The sequence below is a fragment of the Mercenaria mercenaria genome, chromosome 7 (assembly GCF_021730395.1).
Source record: "Mercenaria mercenaria strain notata chromosome 7, MADL_Memer_1, whole genome shotgun sequence".
NCBI classification, from domain to species: Eukaryota; Metazoa; Mollusca; class Bivalvia; order Venerida; family Veneridae; genus Mercenaria; species Mercenaria mercenaria.
In genome coordinates this window covers 62,745,210-62,757,066 of record NC_069367.1, presented here as the reverse complement: position 1 = coordinate 62,757,066, position 11,857 = coordinate 62,745,210, and the positions used below count along the sequence as shown (strand labels likewise).

General features: G+C 35.2%; 1 protein-coding gene across 1 annotated transcript; it reads right to left on the bottom strand.

The window, feature by feature from the left end:
- Positions 1 to 333: 333 nt before the first annotated feature.
- Positions 334 to 3,692, bottom strand: LOC123554067 (uncharacterized). Its single transcript, XM_045343945.2, has 4 exons — positions 3,559 to 3,692; positions 2,686 to 2,797; positions 1,861 to 1,965; positions 334 to 467 (listed from the first exon to the last, which is right to left on the bottom strand). Exons 1-4 carry the CDS (start codon positions 3,604 to 3,606, stop codon positions 349 to 351), a joined length of 384 nt encoding a protein of 127 aa, XP_045199880.1. The 5' UTR covers positions 3,607 to 3,692; the 3' UTR covers positions 334 to 348.
- Between the last annotated feature and the right edge of the window lie 8,165 nt (positions 3,693 to 11,857).

Genomic DNA, 11,857 nt, shown 5'->3' with positions numbered 1-11,857 from the left:
ATTCAATTTAACAATATTCTTTTACTGCAAAATTGTTCACCTACAATTTGTATGGGTCTTCTGTTTTTTGCCGATTGAACACTTTTGTAAAGTTTTCATAACATTCTGTGCTAATTTAGCAATAACAGAGCAATTTATCTAGACGTTAGACTGATAATCATTATGAAATAAAACAAACAAAATCAAAAAGGTTTGAAGTCGATTTCGATTTACTAGTAAATCGAAGTACCTTCACATTTATTTTCAAACCCATCTATTACGTCTTCCAAACAAACGATGTGCATTTACATGCTAATTTCACTTTTGTACGTCTAACATAAAGAAACAAAACTATTTTTATTTATCGCTTTATTTCTTTTTGATGAGCCTGTAATAAGCCTTGTTTAAGGTGTCGCGTATGCTCGTCATTTTGTTCTCGACATCTCTTACATCTATGACGTCGCCACCTGGAATCCTCTTAAGTCCATCTGAAATAGTAATTAGGTCATTTCATAGAGTTACTGTGTAATTTCCAGCCAGCTTAGTATAAAGTTAAAGCATCACACTTTTAGTAACACATTTACAGGCCGGGTAGCTAAAGAATTCTAAATGTAAACCTCTATCTTGAAGACCATTTATTGTCAAATAAAAGTATTCTAGGTTATTTACCCGAAAGCATGCCCCCATCCCCGTTAAGTTGATATTAAATTTTACTCTTTTTTTTCTATAAAAATCTTTCCAGCTGATTTTCTGTATGTCACTGTCACTCTATTGTGTTAAAATTAAAAAGTATAGCAATAAAGGTTGCAAAAAAAAAAAAAAAAGATTTTAAAATGACGATGAGATAAGTAAGTACAATACCATAGTTATGCATATACCGTGTAAGATAGATACTCGCCATAAATACCATTTCCTAGTAACTTAAAAGTGGTTCAGGCTGACAAAATGTGCCGGATGTGTAGATATTTACTTTAAAAATGTATGTAAACGGACATTGCACCCTACAGACGAGTTAAACTGTCCCGTCTCATACAACAGCCGGTATTTTGGCAAAGGGGACATAAAAACCTGAAGTGGTCACTTTTAGGTGGAAACTGAAAGAAAAGTCCTATAAACGGCCTCTATTATGGAAAAAGCCTTGTAATATACATTTTTTCTTTATAAATCACCTAAATGCACATGTTTAATTACATAACATTGTTTAAGTCTGTAAGGTTACTGTATTGTCATCACATTAGTGTAAATATGGAAACATTGTTTGAAAACATGACAATAATATTTCACGTGGTATTGTTTGATTCTGGAAGTATAGTCAAATTCTAAAATTAAATCCATTGAGTGTAGTTCTCGCACATTGGTCGATTGAAAACTGATATGGAATAAATGTCAACAAACACACCCGCGCGTAAGTCTAGTGTAAGTTAGTTTTATGAATATCCAGTGAAGTCGCTAATATGTTACATGTGTATCAACACATATATCGACAGTCATTATATTATATCACAATGATTACAACAAGATCTGGCTACAAAGTTGCACACATTTTCAATATTTAAATCTACTTCAGAAATTTTCCGGTCATTTTTATTATAAAATATATAAAAGTAAAGCAGATTCCAATTTTGTATGAATGTTGTATTCAGAGCCAGTATAAGCAGTAATACCAAGTTATCGTCATACAATTTTATATATCAATCTTAGAAGACATAGCATCCCAACTATTCTCTCTATTATATGGAAGTAATTAAAAATAAGGCAAGAATAAGGCATTGTATGATGAATGAAATAATAGGGAACACGATTAGTTAACTTGTAGACACTTTATAGCGTTTATATATATATTTCATTCTGGAAAATTTCAGTTATATGTAGAACACTTACCGGCAAATTCACTGAGCATACAAACACCATATCCTGGTGCTCTCTCTGCATGTTTGTTAAGGTAACATCTTGGGTGTGGAAATCCCTGGCTCACATCCGCGGCCCCTATTGTTAACGTAAATACACAGTAAGTCGTATTTAAAACAAACATGAATACATTTTCATCCCGAAAACTTTATCAAAGTTTTGTCAAATGCCTGCAATTCGTTATTTAACAAAGATAATATGCATCAAAATTCCAAATGGGTTTTTACTGTTTACTAGTTTTTAGATTCCTCCTATTTATCTTTTGTCAATTGACAGTTGCGTACAGAATACCATGAAAAGCCCATATAAATTATGTTTTGCTTTGTGCTATGAATAGAGAAGTCGCGAGATCGATTACACAGAATGCAATATGTCTAGGGTCATTCGTCCTCCAAGAGAAGATGCAAGTTACGTGCAGAGCCAGTCCAGGAAAACCTCATAGATTAACTGACTGACGTTACTTAAATAAATACTGATTAGAAGTGACATGAAACGCATATGAAACCGCCAAAATAAACTTAAAATACATACCACTTTCGCCTTCCACGGATGAAATAGTTATGTTCGCAAAGTTATATCTACAATTAATACCATAAAGGGAGCGGTGGTCTAGCGGTTAAGGTGTCGGACGCTCAGTTAGGAGTAGTAAGTTCGAGCCACATTTGGGTACTAGACTGCACCTTCTCATATGACACCAGCTCTGGTTTTTCTAGAAAGCGGCCTCGAGAATGGTTCAGATTAAGCTCGAAGCTTTCATCACAATCGACCTAAATAATAAGTATAAAATAATTTTATTACCATAGAAGAAGCAATCATTGTCTTTATTGCACGGTACATCTCGTCTGCATTTTTTCTCGTAACACAAACTTCTTCCTTCCTTGTCGTTACAGTCTTGAGAAACCTCACATGCCTGAAAGTGGAGTTACAATACAGGGAAAAATGCATTACAAGTATGTTATAATACCATTAAAGAGATAGCGTAAGTCAAAAAAGCTTATTATATGGGTAATGCAGTGCAAAAATAAACACTTGTATCCAGAAGTGATCAATGACATTTTAAATAATATCTACATCTTTAAGGAAAACATCAAATTCCAGAAATTATAATATGGCAACGTTGAATAACAAGAATATTTGCATAAAATACAACAGACAGTGCAGAAAGTATAATTGCGACCAAGAAGGCATGAACTTGCAATTGTTGCCTCAAAATATTGGAAGTAGCTTTAGACCGAAATATCCTAAAAACTAATAAAATCACATAGTTTTATCAATCAATTAATTGTTTATCTTCGATGTCAGTAATATGAGTTTAACTATGATAACTAAATGGTCTTTTACATGACAACGATGCACAGTTTCGCGAAACTTGTTATATATTTAACTTTTATATTGACAGAAAAACAAATAAAATGATAAGAAACTGTTTATAAAATATAGCGATAACACACGTTTGTTTCGTGAAACAAATTATATTCTGGTTCTGTGTGTGTGTTATTTATTTATTTATTTATTTTATTTACGCCAACTGTGATTATGTGTGACGCCATTTTTATGGCAACGAAATACACAAAAAAGCAGCTTCTGTCATTGTTAACAAATGTACGCCGCTATCAAGTATGCATATGCCTAATAACGGTTTAATTAAAGCAGTTAAAAAGTAATACCCACCAAACAAACGCCAATCACCACTGCTAAAGCTAAAACCTTGAGAAACATTGTCCCTGTAAAAAAATCACAAACACTGTTAATGCTAAACGACAAAGTAGCATTTTATAGGCATGTAAAATTAGCGCGCTAGAGGCCCTTCACGTGGTTTTGGAATATGCATTTCGGGGAAAATCCCTTTTGATAAATTATGTAATTGGTAGTTTCGAGTGTAGCGCGTGATTGTACGTTGTATCATTGTAAGATTTCGTGTGATTAAGTTTCTTCGTGTTTCGCAGTTATTTCGAAGACGTCTAGTTGTTTAATCATTGCCCTACGTTGTCACGTGACTTTGCAAGAATATTCTCGGGGTTCGAATGAGCGTTTCAAATCTGTTTTATTTTTACAGGTCCTTGTTTAACACTGTGTTTTGTCTAAGCGTAATCATATGGGATACTTTCATATATACATGTTTTAAGCATAATTATCTGTATGTTGAAGCAAACATTAACGCAGTGGTAATGCTAAGACTAAAGAGTTTCTAACAAAATATCTAGGTGAAAAAACTTAATTTGTCGATAAGCCCCTCACGCGACAATTTATCATGAAAACTGCGGCTTTTTATGTGAATTTTCAACTTATACTAAAATTTATTTTAGGTCAATTGTGAAGCAAGTTCTACAACTAATATTTATCACTCTCGACACCCCACTCCTTACACAAGGGTATGAGAGAAGAGAAGCCAGTTTCACTTTCAAACAAGGGACCTACTGGTCTTTGGAATGTTGTGATATAATCTTTCCCTCGTTATGCGAGATGAACCGAACATGATACTGTGTGATTTTACATTCCTGAAGATATCCGTCGCCTGATGCAGCTCTCATTGGGAATTCTACCGATTATTTATTTAGGGCCTCATTTGTTCTCCATTATGAGTTAATAAATATCGCACTATGAAATCAAATATTGGCATCAATTAGACAATTTTCTGACATTATTCTAATTGCAGGGTCGTTTAGTAGACGTAATATCCCATGGGCTAATGACATTCTATAAATATTAGTCTGCAAAATGTGGCCAAACCAACATTTTTACCATTAGGAAATAATCTATGAAAAGGTCAAAATGAATTGTTAACAAATCTTTCTATATTCGTCTGCATAATTTACCAAACGAGATCTATATTTCTCACGAAACGTTCGTAAAAATATTTTGATTGTCATATTTAGAAAGTTAAAATATTTTCCATAATCGGTGAATAAGGACTGCCATCAGGAAAGTCAAAAGGTGGTCTTCATTCCAAGTTTATTTCACATACGAGTATAACTGTGTATATAACTTTTCTAAAACATCATTTAAATCTCTGTCATAAATTGACATGTTTTATATAAAAAAAAATTCAAAAGAAATGAGTACATATAGTTTCTGGCCGCTGCATGCGTATCCGCATAATTAAACATTTTCGCATAAACATTTATTAACAATTAAACATTTTCAATATTTTCACATCTTCATCTTACATTTTTATCTAAATCATAGAAGTTCTCGCTTCATTTTAGTAATTAGCAGCTGCATATTTGGCGATGAGGTTTTGATATAATGGTTTATGCAAATATTTCCACTACTGTTGGTCCACTTTTTATTTAATATGTATAATGTTTCGATTTTCATATATTGAACTTTAAGCAACAACAACAACAACAACAACAACAATTACTTTTATTTAAGTCAGGTCACATAGTGTAACAGTATGACTGAATAAAGTAAATAAAGTGTGGGTTTTTGTTAGCAATAATACAATAAGATAACTTTCTGTGATGAACATGTGGACAGTTATTTTGTCATCAACAAAGCATATTGTTAAAGTTTACAGATAGATGGAATTATCTTGCAAATAAATACATCCTAATCGCCGTAAAATTACAGATAATTATAGATGTCAAAAAAGTTGAGTTGAGAGAAAGATAAAAGAAAAATATAGATGATAAGATGAGATGGCACAAGTTCGAAGCCCGGTATGAGATTGTGCTACTTGCGAAGTATTTTTTATTTTTTTACACTTGTAGAACTGGATTGAAACTTCACACACTTGTTCACTGTTATGATCTGACATTCATTGCAAAGGATTCATAGCTCTGCTTTGCATATTTTAAAAAATATGCCCCTTTTCCGTCTGAGCAATTTTTGATTTATTTTGTATGTAAGCTAGTAGTCCAGTACCCGCTGATGGGGATGGATTAAAACTTTCACACACCTGTCCCCTGTGATGAGCTGACATTCATTCTACAGGTTACATAACTCTTTGTTGTATTTTTACAAATTGTACATTTTTTCCACTTTTATATTAATTCAGTTGACAACGCTGTTGAAAAGTCGAGCTTTGCTGTCCTCCGATAGCTTTTGTTAACTAGGTATCAACTTCAGTTTTTATTATTTACTAGTTCATTCTTATTGGTTATGATCAAAGCTTATTTTAATGGAACTTAGGTACTAACTAGTGGTTTCAAATTGATCATGCTTGCTCAATAACTTTAGTTTAAAATGCTGGGTTGAATTTGCCCTATAGCTTTATAGCTAAACTAAGATTGGGACTGAATATGAGGTTAATGGGGTTAATTAAGGACAAGGCACCTTTACTTATTAGTAAAGTATAAAAAAGGTCCGCCCAACGACTTACTAAGGTACGAATAAAATGAAACAAAGTGACTTATCACAAAAATACCAAGGCTTAGACTGAATATGGCTCAGTAAATGGGGCCAAAGTCACCTTATTTAATATCTATAGAAAAACTACTCTATCAATAACTTCTATTTGAAATGAAAATTCGTCTTATGCTATACGAAGCTAGTGTAGCCAAGTTCAAGGTTATAGTTCAAACATTTTATGGTATAGAATCTACTTTCCGAACTATTTTAAGGAGTAATTGGTCTAAAGTACATTTTGAAAGTCTTAAGACTCATAACCCTATGACTGATATGAGCCGCACCATGAGAAAACCAGCATAGTGAATTTGCGACCAACATGGATCCAGACCAGCCTGCGCATCCGCGCAGTCTGTTCAGGATCCATGCTGTTCGCTTTCAAAGCCTATTGCAATTAGAGAAAAGCGGATGCGCAGGCTGGTCTGGATCCCTGCTGGTTGCAAACCCACTATGTTGGTTTTCTCATGGCGCGGCTCAATTAAAATCATTTATACCGACCAATTTTATCACGGAATGCATTCATTAACAACTGATACGAATGTTCAATCGCATCACTGGCAGTTTATAATCTTCTTTAATCTATATGAGGGATAAAATATTAATGTACCCATGTCACACCCGCTGGGGAATATTTAACCGATGAGTTGTGAAGATCTAATAGACTTTAAATTACGAATTATTGGATAATTTTGACACAAGTTTAGGTTATAGATCATTTACTGAACTTCTAATGCAATTAAGTTTGCCGAAACGGAGCGTAGTGTAGTGAAGGCAAAACTTAATGTCTTAGAAGTTCAATAAGAGTATCTATAACCTATTTATAGTTTAAACGCCCCATTTCATTTAACTGACAGGTTAAAGAAACAAAAAGCTCTCTCTGAAGTAAACTAAACCACGCCTTCTTCAGTCTCTTTGAATTCATTTGCTAGTCTTATCTTCACTCATGATGGAGAAGTACATGTTTACTACAACTTTATACAAGGTCATTTTAGTGCCAACCCTTAGCAAAACAGCGGTTGATCCAGTGCTGGCAGATTTTAATTTAGTTTGTATCACAAGTTAAAACATAGCAAAGGTTCCTTCTAGGGCACATCTATATAAATATATATTGATCATCTTGTAAAATTGATATTCCGTACCCCCCCCCCCCCCCCCCCACCAACCCCCGTTTCATCAGGGAGTCGGTGGCGCAGTTGTTAGCAGGTTGGACTACAACGTCAGCTATCCGGGTTCGATTCCCGGACCAATCCGAGTTCGATTCCCGAACCCGGATTGATTCTCGGTTAGGTCTGATATTCCGACTAGTGTTCAGTGCTGGGTCATTTACTTTAACTGGTACTCTTTCCAACAGTATCGGTCTAGACTAGATGCTAGGGAGGTAAATATGACGCCTGCAGTTGGCTCGGCTGGAAATAAGTTGTCGACTACCCACGTAAAACAAGAAACTTTACTTATTTTTAAGCGCCCTTGGGGGCGTTACATTTTACACCAAGGGTGCTTTAAATACAAAAAAAAACCCCCTAAAATTCTGGAAAAGAACTATGTTGTTTTATATACTGCCTAACAATGTCAAGTAAGTATTTACGCTAACATAAATTGTTAAATCCAACAACAAGGTAAATCCGTTACCACTTTTAGTTGAGTAAATACGGCAATAAGAATTACACTGGCTAAACACGTTGACCCGGTCAGTAGTGTTACATTCGGTGCGTGAATTTGATGCGCATAATAAGAGGGTCGCAATGGGGTTTATTTTCACATATTGACCATGCATTCGAAGGTAACGATAATATTCAGTTATTTACATGTAAGTTTGCTGATATATGTCTACCTGTTTGTACACATGTTAGGCTCTTCAAGAATAAAGAAAATAAAAGAATCAATCAATCATCCTCGGGTTTAGTAATATGGAATCAACGGAGTGCGTTCAGTCAGAGAGTCGCCTCAATTAGGAAAGAACAATTTTAACGTAAGAGGTTATTTCTAAGGTCACGGAGTTTGATTGGCCAGCTTGTAACGACAACAGCTTTCGAGGTCATTGCTCAGTCAAGTGTGACTTACCCACCCTAAGTGTTCCTTCTCAAGAGAAGAGAAGGAACAATAAATACATAGTAGACGACTAAGTCTTATCGAGTAGTTTGTGGAACACAATTTTATATTCTTATTCAATGGAAATATAATATGCAGGTTTAACTCGTAATACTCTAACAGTACAATTTACGCAACTACATGTATAAATAAAACAAGACGAAGTAGAATCTAAGTGCACCCTGGTTTCTTTTTAGACCAGTAGAGATAGTGAAAGGTGCAGAAAGGTCAAACTTGAACTATGAAAGTACAGCTTGCATTAAAATGAAACTAAAAACATAATTTGATATTTGAGCCGCGCCATGAGAAAACCAACATAGTGGGTTTGCGACCAGCATGAATCCAGACGTCTGGTCTGGATCCATGCTGTTCGCTTTCAAAGCCTATTGGAATTAGAGAAACTGTCAGCGAACAGCATGGATCCTGACCAGACTGTGCGGATGTGCAGGCTGGTCTGGATCCATGCTGGTTGCAAATCCACTATGTTGGTTTTCTCATGGCACGGCTTATTTATCTATTTGGTCCATTTATTACATAGACACATTATTTCTTGTATGCAGTCCCTGCTTTGGTAATTGCTCCGCCTCCTAGAATGTGGGAAATCCATAGTAGTCGGAACAATGAATACTCATTAATTTTTAACTACTTCATGATTAAGTGGACCAGATTCTTCAGTTATGAAACAATATGAAAATAAATTGGTTACTTTTTTGAAAATCCCTAGCTTGTCATTGGATAAAAACGATGATTGAACTATAAGTTTATATGGTGGCAGATTTAGGACATTTCGTGATGTCGAAGTTGCGTGCGCGCGACTTTTGTAGCACATTTCGGTGTGTCATTTTGGCGCGCGCCAAGGGGACAATGCGCAGCTAACAATTTAACATAACAAATATGAAATATTTAATTCCGCGTTGGCCATTTACAAAGATTTTATTTTGGCATATTGCTGCGCGTACATAAACGAGAAAAAAAATGTTTCATTATATCGCGTTGCGGTGATTGCGTCTATGTAGCATATTTCAGTTTCTTGCATACCAGACGGGGATTTCCGGTATTTTTACCGGTGCTGGAAAAATCCATATCACACCCCGGGGTGTAAGATGACTCTCGTGCTTTAAATGACGTATTACGAACTACATATATGAAGAACATTTTTGTACTTATTTATATTTATTTCAAAAAACGGAATAAAATTCCAATACCTTGACAGTTCCTCTTTGTTCCTGATAGTATTTCTCGATCCAAAACACGTTATTTTATCAAAAATTCATAACGTTACGCTGCAACTGATAAAACAAAACCGGAACTAAACATTTTAATTTGTCTTTGAAACGTCATGACGTCTTTCCTGTTTACGGACGTTGCTTTCCCGCGTTGAATCTGCTATAAGAAATAGTTCTAAATTGAAAGCCGTTCGATTGATTCTATTTTTATTATTATTTTGATATCGGTATGCAAGAAAAAGATTCTGTCACTGGTTATAGGTGCAGATGGGAATATCCGGCTCTCGGGTAACTGTTTAGGCGGTAACTCGGCTACAGTATTGTCCTGGCGCGCAATTTTAACTGACTGGAACCCCCAATCAACTTAAGAATTATAATATTTGTCGATTTCTTTTTGTCATGCATTTCTGTCAAGCATTGTCAGAATTCAATCACAACTGCAATCAAAACAGTTAAATGCGATCAACATTGGGTCATTCTGGAAAAGCCATTAGTTCCTGTAATTGATTATTCATTACTTCCGACAATTGTTATGCATTACTAATTCAGTAAACTTTAGTAACACCATTAAGGCGGTATAATAGTAGATTTATCAAAGTCCCGCAAGCCATATAAAGTTCTGTCGACAATTAAAATATTGTTAATTGTAAGAGTAAATCGACGCGTTGTTAATCAAGAGAACATGTCCCATTCCGTCTTTATTAGTCTGGAGTTATTTCTTTAACACGCAGGAATCAAAAAGAGAAATTTTGTGTAGGCGGAAGCTGTAATGTCTAGTAACAAGAACAGGAACAAAATAAACCAGCTCTTTTCAGATTTTGCAACAGTTGCGCTGTGCGGAACGGACTGATTTCTTGTCGTTGAAATAATATTTGAAAAACTCTACGGGTGTTGTACAGGTGCATTAGGTTGATCAAGCCGACAATAAAACTTCAGCTTCAGTATGATTTTCTAACGGCGTGAGCGTTTCAAGTTTTAACAAATATCTATTTCATTTTCTGTACGTATATTATCGGGTACTAACACTTTATTGAATGATATGGCGAACGTAAACGGGCGTAAAACAACGTTATTTGAATATATGGACTACGCGACAATACACGGAATTGGACGATACAAAAACACACCTTTTATTGTTTTAAAGATACTTTGGTTACTAGCGCTTTTTGCATCATTAGGCATGATTATCTGGCAAGTACATGGATTGTATTTGAAATACGACAGGTAAGATATACGTCATCTTTGTATAATTCTTTAAATGTTTATAGTTAACTGAGTTTCTGGTGTTGTGAGCAGTAATACTCAATAAAAATAAGCTTAGAGAATATCAGTTTTTAAGAATGTCCTTTACAAAGGCGGTCAGCTTCTACTGTAGTCAGTTACTGCCAAGGTCACTTAAGGTGGTCATTTACTAACATGGTCAGTAAAAACGACCAGTTACCAAATACAGTCACTTCAGATAAGTTGAGTTTTTAAGACGGTCTGTTAAGCATACCAGCCTCCTATAGAGATAATTATCTGGGCACGGATTCCAACTCGAGACTTCTTTATTGCTAGTCTTTGGCACGTTTTCATTAATGTTTTAAAACAGTTACAATAATTAATACTTCGAATTCAAATTGCTCTAATTTTCTCAAAGAAATGCAGTTTGTCCGTATACTTTCCTTGAAGGTAGTTCTTATAATTCAACTATGTCTGAAAATTTTCAACGATATAGAGCACTATGTCAGAAAATACGACAACTGTAATTTTTAGAGATTTAAAACCTAAGCATCTGAGCTATGTGTCCAATTTACTGCGCTCACCAGACGATGGATTCGTTTTTAGGCAGCTCTCTAATGCAAAGGTAATATTCAAGTGAATTTGAAGTGAGACGAGAACAGCATTTTTCTTTAATTAATTTGGGCTTGTCCTCTGGTAAGATTATAAGGATCTTACATGCCTGCCTGTGTAAGACGGGGTTTTCCCTACCTGAGGGACAGTGTGGAATGGAAAACCGAGCGTTAGCGAGGTTTTTTATCCATGCTGTCCCGAGGGTAGGGAAAACAGCTGTCTTACACAGGCAGACATGTTAGATCATTTTTCTTGCCTATCATGTTCAAAATAGATCGTGGAGACAAATAGGTTTGGGTATTTCCTGACATTATTTATAAAGTTTATGTCGTCACAATGGTACCAGTACTATGTGACGTCACCTTAGTGCACGCTATTTTAGACAAGGTTTTTAGGAATATCTATCCCCGGCGTGTGCTCGGATAAATGTAAACTTTCCCCGCTAGGTAGGCAAGAAATGGTGATCACCCCTT

Coding starts and splice junctions, on each gene's coding strand:
- LOC123554067 (XM_045343945.2), bottom strand. CDS start 3,606: ATGTTTCTCAAGGTTTTAGCTTTAGCAGTGGTGATTGGCGTTTGTTTG. Junction 1,966..2,685: donor CAATGATTGCTTCTTCTATG/GTAATAAAATTA, acceptor CGTTAACAATAG/GGGCCGCGGATGTGAGCCAG. Junction 468..1,860: donor TATGCTCAGTGAATTTGCCG/GTAAGTGTTCTA, acceptor TTACTATTTCAG/ATGGACTTAAGAGGATTCCA.